Source organism: Phaethon lepturus, unplaced genomic scaffold, assembly GCF_000687285.1.
Source record: "Phaethon lepturus isolate BGI_N335 unplaced genomic scaffold, ASM68728v1 scaffold8164, whole genome shotgun sequence".
Classification (NCBI taxonomy): domain Eukaryota; kingdom Metazoa; phylum Chordata; class Aves; order Phaethontiformes; family Phaethontidae; genus Phaethon; species Phaethon lepturus.
The window spans coordinates 1-19212 of NW_010536947.1; the positions used below are offsets into that span (position 1 = coordinate 1).

The window sequence follows — 19212 nt, forward strand, 5'->3', positions numbered from 1 at the left end:
TGCTGCGTGCATTGGTGTAAATGCACCTGATTCTGTGTCATTCTGTGATTCTGTGATTACAGCCGAATCCAAAGAAGTGATTGGAAACCGAACTTGAGAGCTACCCAACCTCCCAAGAACCCCTATTACAGATGGTAAAATGTCAAAATAACTCATCTTCAGTATCTGAGTAGAACTCTTTTTTCCCCCTCTATATTGCCTTATTGTTGTGATACGTTCTTATCAATGGACACACTTAGGCATACCCATAGTTCATTACCTGACAGTTCTTACAAGATATGAGATTTGTCACAGCTACAGAACATCAAAGTTATTAATAAAAATGGGTATTGCCACTTGCAGTACATGCACTGCGAGACTATGTAACATATTTCAAACTGACAAGATGCTAAGAGAGAAAAATCAAAATCCAAACAACTTAACAGACGGAGAAAAGGCATATATGTTCATTCATTTACGAAGTAAGTCATTGTGTTTCATTTCCTATTTGAGTAAGTAACACGATGCTCTTTATCCTCCCACATCATTAGTTCATTTTGTCGAACTGAAGATTCGAACTGTCTGCTGTTTTGGAAGGGTCCATTTGTATCACTCAAAAGGTTCATTGGACTATACCTTTTTATTATGTTCTCTGTTAGGGATTCAATTTGATGCTCTAGAGACTGATGACACATTGCTGTCTTTGAAACACCTAATAAGCAATTAACCCCTGAAATTTAAACAAAATTAAAAATCCTAAAGAACATTACTTCAAGTTTTACTGTACCCAATTATCTTAGAAAGTACTAAAAATACTTAATAAATGAAATTATCATTATAGTACTTTCTCATATGATTTACATTTCTGTAGATCACACTTCCATCACCAGAATCACCTAATAATACAACAAAACATTATAATTCCTTCTGGAAAAGGAGGAAAACAATTGTGCATGTACAAAAACCAGAAAAGCAGTACCTTCATGTGCACCTGTTCTTACAACCATCCTTGTTCTGCATTATTTTCATGTGGCAAACAGTAAGTTCACAACAAAGAAATGTCAAGACCTATTATGACCAGACTATGTCATGAGATTGCAAAAATACCTAGAAATACTTTTTTTCCTCAAGTTAATTCCCAGCGGAAGCACCACTGGCTAAAGTATCTTCTAGAAAAATAAGTCTCACCTTTGGCCCATGAGATGATTTCTTCTTCAGTTCAGAAAAAGACAAGGAGTTACTGGGAAGGTTGGGGACATGAAGGCTCTGTCCTGAAGAAAATGATGTGCCATCTGACATAACCATGATCTGTTATCAGAGGGAAAGGACATCAGTCAAGCATTACCAACAGAGACAGAGTCTCACCTGCTTAAGCAACTAGTACATCACATTGGTAGGAGAATAAAATTTCTGCAACAAACAGTAACCATGTTTCTTCTCAACAGGGAATGGGTTAATGAAACCACACTGCCATCCTCTATTTAATGAGCAAATCAACATCTTTCAATTTCCATGCAAATACAATGCAATCACCTCAGAAAATGGCATAACTTGTTGTATTATGACTGCATACACACCATGGCACCTGAGTCCTTCGCACGCTTTCTCTTGTCCTGAGCAAAGTCTAATACACTTGAAAGTTCATCCCACTCACAGTAAAAGGTTCTGCAGGCTGCTGACATCCCATAAATGTATGTGCAGCGGTCTTTGGCTTTCAACTAACAATGTGAAGGAAGACTGTAATGGGTATAGGTGGGTATAGGTGGCCAGGTGTGGGTGGCAGAAGTTGCTTCTGAGAGGCCAGGCACTCCCCCAAGCCATCAACAGCAAGATCCACCAGCCTCCAACAAACCCACCGCAGGACATGCCTAAGTCCCTCAGGCAAGATGGTCGTACCTCATGGAAAAAAGGTTTAAGGGCAAAACTCCGCACAGGCAGAGTAGGTGAGGAAAAGAAGAAAGTGTAAGACTGAATTTTCAACACCAAGGTCAAAGGAGGAGGGCAAGAGGTGCTCCAGGCACTGGAAAAGGTATTTCCCTGCAGCCCATGGAGAGTCCATGCTGGAGCAGTTCTTGAAGGACTGCAGCTCATGGAGATGCCCCATGCTGGAGCAGGAGGGAAAAAGTGTGGAGGGAGGAGTGGCAGACAGGAGCTGTTATGGATTGACTGCAAATCCCTTTCCCCATCCCCCTGCACTGCTTGGGGAGGTGGAGGAGATCGACAAGTCCTGAACCCGAATGCAAGAGTGAAATTGAGCATGGGAACGTAGTGTTGGGGGGTGGGGTTTTTTGGAGGTGGGTTTTTTTTTGTCATTTGTTTCTCATGATCCAAATCTATTTTAATTTGCAACAAGTTAAATTCATTTTCCCCACGTCAAGGCTGTTTTGCCCAGTAAGTCACTGACCAGTAAGCAATATCCCTGTCTTTATCTTGACCCATGAGCTTTCTCACCCTATCTTCTCCTGTTGAGGCAGAGTAAGTGACCAAGCAGTTGTGCGGGAATTCTCCTTAACCAAGGCTAACCCACCACAAAGATAAGCTGTAAAAACAGCCTGAGGCTTTATGAGAAAGCAGTACACCTCTAACTTGAATTTCTAACTTCAAGCTTATGCTTTATCTGGAGTACAGTTAACTGGACGGCTGGTGAGCAACCAACATTTTTGTTATAACAAGGGCCTAGCTCCCTTTTGTGATTTTAAAGACTCGTAAGTACAAACAGATCATTTCCAGAGACCACAGATAAAACAGCTATCACAGAGCAGTTACCAGACATGTATAGATTCATGCCTCCCATCTGAGAGCAACTCAGCTACCTCCTGTCTTCTGCACCAGTGCTGCTGTGCCTTGGATTTTACTGCTTCCTAGCACAGCTATTCATTTACCTATTGTTTCAAAACCCTGAATACCAGAGACCTCTTACCTGCTGTCTGACAAGCCCTGCAAAGCTGGCGAGAAGTTGCAGAGCTCTGCACCTGCAAGGAAACATCTCTCTTTCCACAGGCTTCCATGCACAAAGTCACACTTGTTTTTCTAGTTGCCCTGTGTGGTCACCCTTGCCTCTTCAAGATGATCAAAACATCCTCTGATACTGGGGAAGGGGAGAGACTGACCCATCACATGCCTCATGCACATTCCATTAAAGGAGGAATGCAAAGTGCAAAATTGGGACATCTAGGATGTAGATATGTATACTCCACATTTTACCTCTAAGTCCAGATGATATTTACTGCCTACTGCTTCTTCAGAACTGGATTTAGATTTTATTTTTATTTTTATTTAAACACCACTCCAAATGAATCTTGTTGCAGACAACTTCATTCAGAAGATCATGTGGTAGCCTGGAGCATATTAAACATGTCTAGTTAATGAAGATTACTTTTATCAGCCTGTAAGTTGAGCATTACCTTTCCACACTGCTGGTAGAATCCAAAGGTGGAAGAAGGCGGCAATCAAGTTTTCTCCTTCCTTGACCATAAGTTCAGGTATTTAAAAAAAGAAAAAGTCTTTCAAAGTTATTTATGTATTCAAACATTTTGTGAAGTAAGATTCCACACAGGACATGTAAAAATTTTTGTCCCCAATTCCTTATTTCCATTTGTCAGACACCTAAACCAGAGACTGTCAGGAGCCAGAACTCTCAAAAGTCAGCTGGGCAAAAGCAATGGCATCCTTCTTGTAATCATGGTAATGTCAACAGCAATTAGCTATTGTGAATAACAACAGGTGATTCCATCTAGCCTGACAAATATTTTTTAAACCTCACCTTGCCAAGGGTTTTGATTGAGTTCAGCCCAGCTGAATGCAAGAGAAGGCACAAGCTAACAAAGAATGATCAGCAACAGTGACAAGAAAAATCTGTAGCCGCATGTGCATACTATAAATCTGTGCAACAGACAGAAAATGCAAGTCTCTATCACAATTTCCTCTCACAGACTAAGTCAAATGGTTGGTTAAATAAGATTGTTCTCCTCTAAATTAAACTCAGTGCAATGTTTTAAAGTCACCAAATTCATAGAAAATACCAATTGCAATAAAATAATCTCTCAGAAAAAGCAGACAGAAGGTTACCCATTAATCATCGAGTTTAAGCAGGTATTTTATTGACACAAGGTAGATTTGTTCATACACTGATATGACAAACAAGATGCATATCTATGTGGAAAAGAAATACAGTCAGGAAGATCAGGGTTTGCCCTACCTTGAAATTAAAAGCAAAGAAACAAAAAATTCTGCCAAGGATTCTTTCTCCTAGGGTTGGAAGCTGCAATTTTCCCCCTGAAGCATAAAAGTCTGACTCACTAAAATAAACTGAGGTTCAACCACTGCATATATTTTCTTTTTAAAATTCAGAAATGTTCCAGTTTAGAAATACTTATATATTCATTATTATACACAGACCTTCTTAGAAAGCTGACATTTCGAAAAAGTGTATGGACTTAGAATACTTTATAAATATCCCATATAGTTTTTAGAAGACAAAATCTGGACATTCCAAACTGTGAGCCCTAAAAATTTCAGTGCATTGAATCCTGTAGCCTGTTATTTCATCATAAACCCAATGAAAAATGGCAGCTGTAGATGAAAAATTTTAGTATGATTAACAATGTATGCAGTACAACAGAACTGCAGTTCAGACTACAGTCTTTACCACCTGTGAAGATGACAAAAGAGCAAGAAAATTTCATGTGAAATTAAATTTTTGGTCCCTACGATAAAAAACACACCCCTGTCTCCCAGACTGATCTCTGTCAGAAGAAGGATATGGTCCTCATTAAAGTCCCCTATATCAGGGGGAAAAAAAAAAAAAAATCACTTGCCTTCTCTCTCAAAGAATAAACTTAATATTAAATTACTCTTCAGGAACTCTTCCAAAATGTTTATTTTCTTTCGCAAGATTATTTATGCATAAAAACCCTACATTACAAACACTTTTTGGAATCGAGATGCATTTCCCTTTTGACTAAGTTTAGGAAAGAGACAGCTATACATTCAGTTTAAGTTTACTGAGAGAGCTCAGCTGACAGACTTACAGCAACTTCTGCAGCGGGTAACTGCCCTTTGTTCTCCCATTAGTCACACACAGCCTGGCAGATCTACTTCAACCAGTTTCGGAGCAAGTCCCTACTTCTACATTGCCACTAGCACACTGGCAGCATACACTGCTTGTGTCTGTGTGTGTGTACGCACGTATACGGCTACATTAAGTCAAGGGTGCACAAAAGAAGCAAAAGGTGGGACTGAGCCTATCACAGCAAGCCACTAATTCTGCAGCAAGCATGCAAGCTCATCAAAAGCATAGCAAGAGGTCTCCAGCACAGCCATGCTAGCTGGACTTTTTTTAATTGTTTCCTCCATTTTGCACTCTAAGTTTCCTGTTAACTTACAGTTGCAAAGAAGAGTACACCCCAACAGGTAGAGGACACTTGCCACCGCCCATTCTTAAGCCAGGCACCCAAGACTACCTGCGGCTGGTACTTGTCTACTCACACAATGAATCACTTCAGTGACAAAAAAAACAGGAACATTATTAATTCTTCTCCTCAGCCCCTCCACAAGTCCACAGCTTAGTGGAATCAGACAAGCTGCTGGAATAAGACACCAGTGCTCATGTTAATGAAGCAAGGTGAGACAACAGCTGAGCTTTAAACAAACCAGTTTCAGCAGTCATGTAATCACACTCTGAATTCACCCATATGTAAAGCATGAAGTTACAGTTTTGCTGTTCCCTCAAAGATTGACTGTATTTAAACAGAGCAGAGGTTTAGCTAACCTCATAGCCTGTCTTTGATGTGGCCAACGGTGGCAGTAACAGGCCATGTAAAAGTAGGGAGTTAGACATGCTTGTTTACAAATGTTAAAGGGTTTTAAAAAACAGTTGGGTGGATTGGAGTACCTGGTACAGGATAAGCATTAGAAACATGACCGACAGAAAACAGTTAATTTCAGTTTAATACCGGGGTACCAATGATATGGGAATTACAGAATAGGTTGTACTAAGAAACATGTCAAGGGAGGTGATTGTCCCACTCTACACTGCACTGGTGTGGCCCCACCTCAAGTATTGTGTGCAGTTGTGGGTGCATCAATGTAAGGATGACCTTACATCGGAATATTAGAGTGTGTCCAGAGGAGGATAGCCAAGATGGTGAAAGGTCTCACAGGCAAAAATTAGAAGGAGCAGAGGTCACTTGGCTTGTTCAGCTTGGAGAAGAGAAAGCTGACCCCCAGCCTACAACTTCCTCAAGGCAGGCAGTAGAGGGAAAGATGCTGATCTCCTCTCTCTGGTTGACCAGTGATAGGACACGAAGAAATGGCATGAAGCTGCGTGATTCTCAAACCCACTGAGAGGGTTGTCAGTCACTGGAACAGGCTCCCCAGAGAAGTGGTCACAGCACCAAGCCTGTTCAAGAAGCGTCTGGATGATGCTCTTAATCATATGGTTTAGTTTTAGGCAGTCCTGCGAGGAGAAGGGAGTTGGACTCGATGATCCTTATGGGTCCCTTACACTTGAGACATTCTATGATTCTATGTATCCTTGTTGCTTTTTTTATTTTGTTTAAAATTCAATCCAAAAAATATTTTAAGTATTTTAACTTGTACCTGTTGGCAGGAACTTCATAATCCTCATGAACAGAAATTCTTTGCACCCGTAGGAAGCAGGTAATATTACATGATGTGAATGACAAGAAATGCTTCTAAAAACAAATAGGTCGTAAAAGGTTGGCTAAACAAAGTGTGGGCCCGCTGCTCAGTGGGGATAGAGACATCATGACAAAGAACTTGGCTTATGCACTCAATGTTCTTTTAGCCTCTGTTTTCACTAGTAAGATCTTGTTTCCTCAGGCCTCCAAGTTACCCAAGCATCCTCACAGAGGTCAATGCCCTCAAGAGAGGAGGATTGAGTTAGGGAGCACTTCTTCCACGAGGACACTCAGGTTCATGAGACTAGACTGGATGCAAGCAGGGGTACTGAAGGAGCTAGCCAGTACCATTGCAAAGCAAGTCTCTATCATCTTCAGAAGGTTATGGTGATCAGGGAAGGTTCTTGATGACTAGCGCAAGGCAAATATCACACCTATCTTCAAGAAGGAAGATCCAGGGAAGAAGAGTCCCATCAGTGTCACTTCAGTCCTTGGGAAGAAGATGGAGAAAATCCTCCTGGAAGCCACTTCCAGACACTAGTAGGACAAGAACGTGACAGAGCGGTCAGCATAGGTTTACTAAGAACAATCCTGCCCAACTTACAGCCAGATCTATGAGATAAGGACTGCATAAACAGACAGTGAGATGGGCGGAGAACTGTCTGGACTGCTGGACTCAAATGGTTCTCTTCAGCTATGTGAAGTCCAGCTAGAGGCCAGTGACTACCAGTGTCCCTCCAAGATAAACAGTCCAAAATTGTTTAATGTCTTGATTAACAATTCAGTAGCATCTAGTGAACTCTCAGCAAGTTCACAGATGATACACAGATAACACTTTTTCAGAGATACCCTGTGCTGTCCAGGAGAAGCTCCACCATATAAACATGACTGTTGGGTTTAGAAGATGTTCCAGGAAGAGAAGAGAAAAGGTTAGATAAGCTGTTCCATATGGCATACAGAAACTCAGTCAGCAGGTGAGGTGAACAACCATGAAAGCCAGTCTGCGATCTGTTGAAGATAGAGAGAAGATGTCAACGTGGCAGAGGATGCCAGTAAAGACAAAGAGAAGACCAACAGCAGCACTGATTAATGGAATAACTGCTTGATGTGACTGGAAAAAAAACAGAACAAAATGCAGATGCCCACTGATCTTCTTCCCTGTACTGCTCCAAAGCCCATCTGTTCCAGTGATGCCAAAAACTGCAGTTAATGCACAGTTTTCGGGGGAGAGTTCTTTTAATAATGCATGTCAGATGAAAGAAGCCACAATCCATCTCGATTTTTCTGTGAAGGGAAAGCTGGAGCATCAGTGTGGGCAGCTATTTACCTGCTTGACCAACCTGAAGTGACCAGTCTCTGTAATACCTGATCTGCAGGCACCTTCTAAGGGCATTCCAATTTGCTACTCAAGACAACTGAGTGCTATGGAATGAAAAACTGCCATTACTTCATTTATGTAGTTCCATGCATTGCTGAACAAAGGAAAGGATTGGGGAACAACTACTGTGCACCACCAATTATCTTAACATAATCGGGAACGATTTTCCCCCATCCCTTTTCCAGCAATTTGTAAAAAATTAGAAATTGTTAGTAGGTTTATATACAGGTATTATAACTGATTCAGAATTCCCCTTACAAAAAATGGACCTGTCAAAGACAACACTTATCTACCAACATATGTTTGGCAGCTTGGTGTATCGAGGTACCCAGTAAGAGCTACCCACTTTCAAAACACAAAACTTTGCTTTTCAGATCCCACTATAGAAAGCTTGAGAAACAGCCTCATAATGTTCCATGGAAGCTGGTCTTCTTTCATTGCCAATTTCTACAATTGCACATTGTGCCACTCATGATGCATAGGAGTCATAGATCTACCACACCACATAGATACTTACAAAGTTAGAAACTGCACAAGCTGTTGAACAGATCATTTGCTCTGTGCTCAAATCACAGTTGCTCCAGATCAACACACTCTCCTTATTAAGGCACATTAGAGCTTCTGCAGGGTAATGAACTACTACTGTCTCCTACATTTCAACTTCCCTGAATAAAAGCAGGCCGTCAACAAAGCTGAAACAATCTTGCCTCAAACAGATCCACACCAAGCTACCTGGTGTAGTTTCACTTACTGAGCTGGTGACCTAAGAACGTCTTCATACAACAGCCTCAGAACAGGCTGGTGAACTTCCCCACAATGTGCTGCACAAGAATTCAAATAATACTTTAAGTAAGAGCTGTATCTGTTAGAATTCCAGGAAAATGAACGATTACTACAATGTTTCTGCAGCCCTGCAGATGAATTACACTCATCGTGCATCAGTAGCAGAAAAATGGACTTTTGTATGGTCCTGGGCTGCCACACCCAGTGGCACCATTTTACAGTGAAGAACACTGAGAGCACTAGGAGTAACAAAAAAAAAAAAATCCAGTTGTGCTGAACAACTATTATTCCTATTTAAACAAAAAAAATCACAAGAGAATAAAAAACTTTTTAGAATTCTTTTAAGTTATTTGCTTGAAAGTAAAGTAATAAATAGTTTAAGAAAATGAAATTATTTAATTATGAAAAGCACAAGAATAGAGATAATCCCTTCCCTAGAGCTGCATTATACCTAAGCTTGGCTCTGGGTAGAAGCCAGCTATTCCAACTGACACAGAGGAATTGCAAGAAAAGAGGGAGGGAAAAAAGAGGGAAATCCCCATGATTTCATCTTCATTATATGGATTAGGAACACAGGTTTTAGAACTGGCATTATGCAGGCATCTCAAGTGACTGAAAAGACATTTCTCAACTGTTAAACAATAAAAACACAAAGATCTAAAAAATCCTCAAACAGAACTGTTCTTTGGCAAAATCTGAACTTTTACCTTGATATTTTTTGGTAAAAATTGCACGCCTCTCAGACAGACTCTTTCTCTCTCTTGACTCATTAATAGATCAACTGTCTTCAAGAAAAGACAAATCAATCTCTGAAGCCGAATCAAATCCTTCTTCTTCTAAGGGCTGTAATAGTATTTCTCAGATTGGAAAAGAAATCAGCGAGTTGGTGACCTACTGATGATGACCAACTGCATATTTATGTTTCAATTCTGGTGATATCAAATAAAGCACTAAGATAGAAATATTCTACAGAGTTAATCTACATGACTGGCACCACCCTAAATGTCCTGTTTGTCTTAACTGCCACAGCAGCACTGCAATTCGTAATACAGTTGTCTTCTCACTTGTTCAATTACTCAGGCTATACGAATGTTAATCTTATTCTCTCCCAGTGAGGTGCAGGATAACAAGCCAGACCTTTGGGCACATGAAGAATGGGATGCATATACGAGGAACGGTAACCATGAGAATGCAGTCAGACTGCTAGCACTTCATTTTAAAACAACAACAACAAAAAAAAGGTTCTTAGCCTGAAACACAAAAGAACATCAGCTGTAGTGAGTATCCCTGACTAGTTCGCATTTGGGATGCCACAAGACATATGTGTGAGAGGAAGCAAGAGTTGTGGGAATCTAAGTGATAATTCAAGGAATCTGCAGCAAGAGACAAGTGTATACTGAATATGGCAGCATGCAGCTGCCAAGTGGCCCTGCACTTTTCCCTTCAGAAGGGCATACTATTTGTAATATACATATGTTTATGCAAATGAGAAAAAGAATCATGTCTAGTAGTTTATGTCAGTGGAATGATACATCCCATGACTCTTACTCTTGGAGAAAAACTAGTGAGAGATCAGGGTTTCAAGGTACACGGAAATCACGTGATTTACACCATTTTCAAAAGCAGGTAAGCACAAGTCCACCATCTCAGAGTGCTTTTCTTAAAGCTACCAATCAGGGTTTTACATTAATAAGTTAAGTCATTCATTTTGAAGGACATTAACTTCATTTTGCCTGACTTGTTGCCTGGCAAGGAAATTCACTGAATTGTTACTTTTACTTTTTCTTGAAGACAGCCAGAAACTAGAATTATTAACTGTTTTGGGTTTTGCACTTACTTATAAGTCATCTCATACTTTATTATACTGTAAATGTTTTTCTCAGCCTAAAGCTGAGAATGGAAATTGTAATTGAGCTAATGTTTCATGAGTTCATTCAGTTGCTATTCTACTTACACTTGCAAGTGAGAGCCAGCTTTCCAGGGCTTCTACAACAGTCAAAGAAAAGCCTGTGTACAGCATCGCATAAAAGTGGAACAGGCCTTTCAATGCTGGGAGATGTAAACCCTTCAGAGAGACTTTGAATAACAAGACAGACAGAATGCTATTACATCATCCAAGCTGATCACACTCCTAGGTCAGAAAGCCTATAAAGGGAAGCAGAGAACACTGATAGCATCAAAAAAAGGGATCCATTTCTTGGAAGGAAAAAAGAAAATGAAAAAAAAAGGAAAGCAGTTTGTAGCCTCCAGAAGGCAAACAACAATGATGCAAAGCATTTTAAGAATGATCATGCTGATACACTCAGGGTAAGTATTTTATCAAAACATCCCACATTTCATTGTTTACAGTTTGGCAACATTGTTGCTTTTGTTCACTTAAGAAACCTAAAACTAGACGGCACAGAAAATGAGCAATAAAAGGGACACTTCCTATTTTTACCTTTTTAGCCACCCTCACAACTACCCAAAGTCCCTGCTGGCATCATTTAGATTTATTACACTTGTGGGTAAAACTTGTCCATTGACAACTGACCTGATACTATTAATATTAAAGCAGTGGCTCATGAAGCTTTCCAGAATACAATCTTGATGTTTTATTTGCAAACACACTGAAGAGCCAATATATTGTCCAGACACAGATACCCTCTTGCACCGAATAAATGCAAACAGAACACACAGCTCATGCTTCTATTTCAATACAACTATAGCTGTAACAGTTCTCTTCTCCAGGAGGATAACAAGGTCTTTCAGATTATATCCGCTAGTTACTTTTGCTTTATTTTCAAAAATCCTCTTCAGCAGACTCAATATTCCCACACTAGCTCACTCTTATCTCCAGCCCGGAACCTATCATTGTCTACTTGTGCCAAATAGGGCTACCCATTTTTGTTACAATTGTTCAAAATTATGAAGATAAGCATTGGCATTTACGTTAGTAAACCCACAATATGAAAGCTTGCTTAACATCTCTATCAGTGACTTGGAGGAGGAGACAGACCACTCTCATTCATGAGGTTTGCAGGTGACAACCAACTAGGGAAGCGAAGCAGCTGACACTCAAGAACTGGGCTGCCAGCAGCAGGCACCCAGACAGTCTGGAGGAAATGTGTTAACAGTAGCTTCATGAGATACAATCGGGACAAATGCCAAGCCCTTTCCCAGCAAGGCAGAGCCCTGCAGACATCAGGCTAGGGCTCAGAGAAACAGCTCTGGGAGGTTGGTCCTGGACACTGGAGGGCAGCAACAATGGTCAGCACTGCCTAGAGTCTCATCAGCAGGTCACAGCCCTGAGAGCCGGGGAGGGCAGGGACTGTGCCCTCAGTTTGGTGCATGTCAGACCCCATCTGGGACTGCCTCCAGTTTGGGTCCTCAACACAGGAACACCACCAACAAAACAGTGGGAGGTGAGAGAAGAACACTGAGACAGTGGGGCTGGTGTTTTTGTTCTGCGAGAAGAAGCTGTGGCTCCAGGGCTGGTTCAGATGGGGGGCAGGGGAGCAGCTTCAGGACACCCAACATCATGCCTGGCACCAATGGGGGGGGAATGGAGGAGACACAGGCAGGTTCTTCACAAGGGCATTGTGGCAGGAGGGCAAGAAGCAATGGCAGAAACTGACACATCAGAAGCTCAGGCTGGAGATAAGGAGAAGCCTTTTCCATAGGAAGACAACCCAGAGGTGGGAGGAAGGTTGGACCACCTTCAGTCATGGGAGGTTTCACACCTCAGAAGAAGGGGTGAAATCCTGAGCAGCCCAATCTGGTGGTCCATGCCAGCATGAATGATTCTGCCATCGTGTGAAACAGAGCAGAACCGTTTCCACTAACAGGCAAAGCGTAAACCTAAAGGTTTCGCCCTGTCCTCCCTCCAAATGGGCAAACTTCCTTTGGGCTTTTTCAATCAACTAATTCCACCAACATGTAAAGAAGTCTTGGCAAATCTTCTGGTTCAGACTGGGTAACATATTATATAAATTTAAGTAGGTTAATTTATACTTACAGTTTCTAACTTGTTCTACCTTATAACTACTGAAGTTATTCTGCTAATATGGAACTATTTCTCTTCAAATAAGACACATTTTATTTTCTTATTACTTCCTCCCATCACAGTAGCCCTCCTGTACTTCATCTGGAAAGTCAAGCAAGCAATGCTTCATGTATACAGTCTAAGTTCTGCTCTTGCAGAAGTAAACCTGAATCACTTGATTGTGAAGACAGATATCTAATCATGTACTTAAGGTATGCACATGCTCACCCATTCCACGTAAAGACAACAAGCACTGAGCTCTCACACCAAGTTAATCACAAAAACCCTTGCTTTGTTTCACTGTCAGGTCAATCTTTGTTATAATAATCATGCACCAGCAATAAGCAGCAATATCTCTATTGTGATGGCTTTTGACATGGGTGCAGGACTCACCCCTCCTGCCTTTAGCAGCTTTCTTCTGAATTCTTCTGTCGGGTTGTTGAATGTGAGCTTTTCACAGCGGAGGTGATTTACAGGTGGGTGGCCTTCAAGGTGCAGGAATAAGTCATAGTCAAATCGAACTTTCTTAGGTTCTTCCTGAGGGTTGAAAATAACCAGATAGAAACATCTAGCACCAAAACTAACTAAGTTGAAAACAAGGGCTACATAAAGACTGTCAATTATAATGGAAATTATGTAATTTTTAACCATTCTCTGTGTTTCAGACACATGATGGAATTTACCAAGTGTCAGCTGAGCTACAGTAAATCAGAAGCTCCTATCAGTCCATGATAACACATGGCAAAATGCATAAACTTCACGAACTTCAAGCTTAATTGAAAGTGTTAAGTCATGTTTGGCACAGGCTACAGACACACCCATAGGCAAGTATCATGATTCAGCTGACAACGTAACTCCATCACCAACACAATCACAGTTCTGAGCCCTAGATAGTACTGAAGACACTGCAGTAAGTTTTGAATGCAAACTCCTACACCAAAGCCAAACAATATTGTGTTCTTCATGAGTTGTAGAAAGGGGTAAGAATGAAACTGCTGCAGCCAACTACATTTGATCTCCTGTATATGGGGTCTGCTCATTTACTAATGAAACTTCATTGCCTTGAACTAGTGTGGCCAGCTAGATTTCAAGTGTTCCAGCACAGCTTCCAAGCCATTAAAATTCTCTGCCACTGCAGTGAAAAAATGACACTGAATGTTCCCTGTACCAATATGGAGAGAGAAAGAACAGGAAAGGCAAATTTATCTTGGAAGAACTCATCAGTGCTCTACTGCCCTGAGAAAGCCTCAACTAAAAAAGGACACTAGTGGCATTGAACAGACTTCAGTTTGTAATACCAGAGAAAAGATAAGCAGTACGTTTACACAGTCCCTTCTAGAAGTTGTATACAAGTTAAATGCTCCTTTAAAGCAATATAAGTAGTCTTTCCTCCAAAGGTCCTGACATACAACAGAAGCCACCAAACCAATGTCAGTCTCCAGACAGAACACAAGTAAAAGGTCAAATTCAGGAAAAGCTTTAGCAAAAAGGGAACCATGAGGAAAGAGGAAAAAGAGATACACCAAAATCTTAGCACATATCCAACACTGCCTGTAATCAAGATGTGCTCTGTTCAGTGACAGATGCTTAGAAAATTCACATCAAAAAATGTTTGTTTTTGATTTAGGATTCGAAGGATGTGAAGAACAGAAAGTGTAGAAATGTAGTTATTCTGAAAGTTAAACTAGAGGTTTCCAACACATCCAAGGGATATACTCATCATCCCATCTCCAGACTTGGAGCAGAGACAACAGAAGTGGACCTGAAACAAAAGGCCTGCAGTAGTCCTTTTCTGAAGAAGAGAGTAGTTTACTTAAGATGAACTACTTTCTTGACAGACCATTTTCAAAGACAACCATGGATTAAGATATTTCTTATTGTGAGAAAGATTAACACCTGATTTCTTGCAGAAAAAAATGAAAGTGATTTACCCCCGGTCTGCTTAGAAAACTGTGATCTTGCTACAGGCAAACAGTACCAGCAGCTTTGCCATTAAAGCAAAGTTATAAGAATTTATAAACTGGAATATCAAAGAATTCTGTGGAAAGTTAGATGAACATAACCAGTGATTTCAAAGCAGACTTCTACTACACAAACGACTCCCAGTACTACTGCCATTACTTCAAAATGGTGTGACAGTGAAGGCAGAATATACTGCAGTTTATGAGCCTTATCCTAAGTGGACTGCATTTTCCAGAGTAGGAGTCTTTTGACCTGAAAGGATTTTTTCAAGGACTTGGTCTCTATGGCTAACAAACATAGCCTGCTGCTGCTGAATTTGAGAGGGGGGTTTCTTTGTAATTTCGCTAATTCTTGAATGGTTGGAGTATTTTCCATCAGAGTGAAATGCCTATTAGATTTTCTACCAATTGCTGCTTAGTCCTGGGAACAGGCATCCCTTAATTCTCCATGGTCCAGGTGGCTTCCTGTACTGCTGCCTTCTCTATTCATTAGGGTACTTTCTGAACCAGAAACTGAAAAGTTGTCTACCTTGAATAAATGATGATGGTCTGTCTCCTCTTCCTCCTTCTGTCTATCTCCTCTTTTTCTGTACTGGAATACCTGTGAAGTGGCTTAAGGGAGGAAGAGTAGCTGAGCCACAAGAAAGCAGTAATTTGCCTCAGGAACGCCAGCTCAATTTGTGCCACTTTTCCTTTGTATTGTACCAGGGAAGGGCATGCTGCTGCAGCTGTGTGAAGAGCTAGCTGACTCACTCAACTGCTGCTTGTTGTATTCCAAGACACCAAAATAGGGGTGAGAGATGTTTGCAAACTTCCTAATTCCACATGCTGCTTGAGGGTGAGGTGAGTTGTAATCACTGCTGCCCTCTTGATCTCAGTCTAAGCCACAACTCCTGCTGGAGAACTCCTGAGACTTGCAGGTCTCCACAGTCAGCAAAGGCAGCCAAAAGTCTAAGTGGAAAACAAAAAAAGAAATGTCGGGCAGGAAGCTTTCTGTAGAGATGCTTCAATGATTGACTCACTGTCTTCTGACTTCATCTGCCCAGTTTTGGGATGAGGTCCTTCAGAGAGGAGTTAGAGAGAATGGGCTACTTTTCATTAGGTTTCCTGAATGAATCAAAACTGCTTCCCTAATAGAGACAGAGCAAAAGAGCATACCAAAAAAGCCAGCCAACTTACTGAGGCAGTTCTGTTTCCTTTTCCAACAGCAAACAGGGTAGACTAAGAGCTGCTCTTCACAGATTGATACAGGGAACATTTCAGAATTACCTGTTTGAAACCTACAACTTAGAAAGTGCCTAAGCAAAATTGTCCACACCTCAAACCTCCACAAAGCTTTCTATGAAAAACAAAAGAATACTGTAATATCTACTTGACGGCATACACAGCTAACAAAGTTGTACTGTAACATAAATTTTAAGTGACCAGGGTTCTGGCAAAAGTCTTTTACTATGCATTTCTATTTTATTTCAGTTTTAGTTTTTCACCAAGCATTCAACACATTAAAAGATGTAACACTGGCTTGATTAAAATCATTATGTTAAATTACATCTTGGTAATATAAAAGAAACACACAGGTATCTTAGAACCACATGCGAAGTATAATACCTCCACCAAGGCACATGGCACACAAAAGCAAACTAAAATGTTTCAGTTAAGGTACTGCACATTAAACATTGCAAGGTTTTTGTTCTTTAATTCCACCCAAATCCAATTCTTTTTATCTGCATGACTTACTAGTAATACAGAGCTTGTTACACACATTAAAGCAAAACTCTGTATTTGCTATCTAAGAGACCCACAGTAAGTGCAGCATTTTCTTAAGACTCAGAATTTGAGATAACACAATAATACAAGCTTTGTAGAACAGCACTGGGTTTGTTTTTAAACTGTGCCCCCTGGTAATGCGGAGTTGAGTGGAATCAATGTTCACATGCAGCCTACAAGAATGTTTTTTCTGACTGAGGAAACAGGATTAAAAAAAAAAAGACTGTTTTGGAAGATCAAAAACTGAATGGCAGTACTATGAACAATGAGTTCATTATGAAATCAACATAATCAAGATTGGTTTCCTTAAAGTTTAAGTGGCTCTTGAACTTCCTTAAGCATTATTTAAAGTCTGTTCACTTCTGAGTAGGGATAGTAATTCTTCTGAATAATGACATTTAACTTCTTTATTTTATCAGATAATCCTAATTTCATAGAGTTACCTACTAAACACAATTACACATTCCTAAATGTTACAGTGACTTTGAATTGAGGAACAGCACTGACAAAGATAGATTTAAACCCAATTTTAAAATGAGTTTATGAACTGAACTGTAAATCTTGAAAAAACCCTGACTACCACATGATTTTTTTTTTTTTTTTTTAATGAAAAGCATGTGATTGCATACCTTGTTTTTGAAGTAAACCTCAATTGGTAAAATGAAACCAGCATACCCAGATTCTTCAACTTTGTAGGGTGGATCCTTGCACACTGAAACAAAGAGAAAAACCTGTATTTAACACCAAAAAAAGTTTTTTTTTTTTAAATGCACAAGCAAAACATATGAGCAAATAATTTGCAACAACAGTTCTATGACAGCACCATTACAAAGTTACATACACAGTAGGACATATTTGTGCACAACATTAATTTTGCAAGCAAATCATTCCAGCCTGTATACAACCTACAGTTTAGGGATAGCATTTTTTTTTTTTTTTTCTCCTTTTTCAATCCTTTCAGACTGCTAAAGCAGAACCACCAGGGACTTGAACACCAGGGGGACCCACTGAGTATTCACAACGACTACACAGGCACTGCAGCCAAGGCTTGTTTTGGGAATGGAAAATATATAGGATTCCACCCTGAAAAAGTTAAATACGTAGAAGGCAGAAGAACTGCCATTCACGTATTCATAACCTAATACTAATAAAATCCTAATTCTAACCAATGTAATTTAAAAAAAATTAACTAAATTAGAACTAATGCTAATAAAATATAAATCTGTATCATTGCGGCAAGGAGGGGGCACAACACAACATTCCAGTGTATAGTGGAGAACCTCAAGAAGGTTAATTGTTCTATTGCGTTAAAACAGTATCCAGGTTTACCCTATAGGATTCAGACTTCTTTAACATGACTGAGTATTACTAGCTCCAACACACAACCTTTTCCTTCAAGTTTTCAGTTTAATGCAAAGGCTTTTAATTACATGAAATCTCCACAGTATTGACCGTGAGCCCTCTGAAGGAAGTGGCACTAGCCTGTCAACTCCAGCCAGTGACAAAAAGCAGGTTGTTACAGAACTTTGAAAAGAAGGCACCTCTTCCTCCTCCTGTTTGGCTGCGTGACAACCTCATTACAGAATTCATACCCATATAATACATAAGCAAAGTTGGGCTGAGCTTGAGAAACCATGCATCTCCTGCAGCATCGACTCAGATGCTTCCAAATGCTGCATTACTATGTATGACAACGCATGTCATATGCGCTACCATTTCACTGACATCATAGGACAATGACAGTTTCTCTACTGCAGACTGGTATAATGATGCAATTCATACAAACAGGTTAACTTCTTCAGACTCTCAGACAGATCATAATTTGCTAAGATGTATGTTCTTTTCAGAATTGTCTGGTAATTGCTTACTGCACTCTATCAGGTGCAACTTAAACTATACTTTACAAAAAGCATGTCTTGCAATCAACTGTGCAGGGTCTGAATACCAAAATTATTCTTTTTAGCTAAGCACCACAGATGGGCACTTGCTACCCTCTATCATCCCAAAAACATGACAAGGCCCACCATTCACATCCAGGAATATAACCACTGTTACATTCTCAATTAGTATGATCAGTTCGTCAGCTTTCTGAGGACATGCAGACTTGGTTAATCTCGAATAAAGGAACACAGCAGAATTTTCTCCTACTACTTCACCATTCTCCTCCTGCTCTGCTAGCACCAAACCCACACAGGGACTTCAGGATGAGGATGATTCCAAGTCCTGACTCACCTACTGCAGCTGGCTATAACCACCCAGTTTACTTCATGCTATCAATGGGAAGGGAAAAGAATGACAAAAATGAAACAAGAATAATGTTTTTTCTAGACTCTTCTGCAACACTGTCCTCTTGCAGCTACAGAATGTAGTTTGTTTTTCTTGGCAGGAAAAAAGAGGACCTATAGTTTATATAGTGGGATTTGAAAGATTTTGAAGTGTTACAATAGGTCAAGTCTGAGAAGTAGTTTCAGACATACAAATCTTTAAGTTCAAAATGAAGCATTTTGTGTTAGAATGTCCCAGAAGTACTATTTCAAATTATATTGACATGTCTTCCTTTAAGAGTGCTTATCAGCATTTGAAAAATGTAAATATAATAGTCCTAGTTATGCACAGTGACAGGGTACAGTAATACATACAGCCAGCTTTTTCAGTCAAAGATAGAGGAGCCTTCCTGCT

General features: G+C 40.2%; 1 protein-coding gene across 1 annotated transcript; it reads right to left on the reverse strand.

Annotated features, from left to right (window-relative positions):
• Positions 1-1167: 1167 nt before the first annotated feature.
• On the reverse strand, positions 1168-17245 carry LOC104620181 (protein AF-9-like; the record flags this gene model as incomplete). Its single annotated transcript, XM_010286324.1, has 3 exons — positions 1168-1287; positions 13199-13342; positions 17163-17245. Coding segments are annotated over 3 exons (347 nt in total), but the record flags the coding sequence as incomplete, so codon positions are not given.
• Between the last annotated feature and the right edge of the window lie 1967 nt (positions 17246-19212).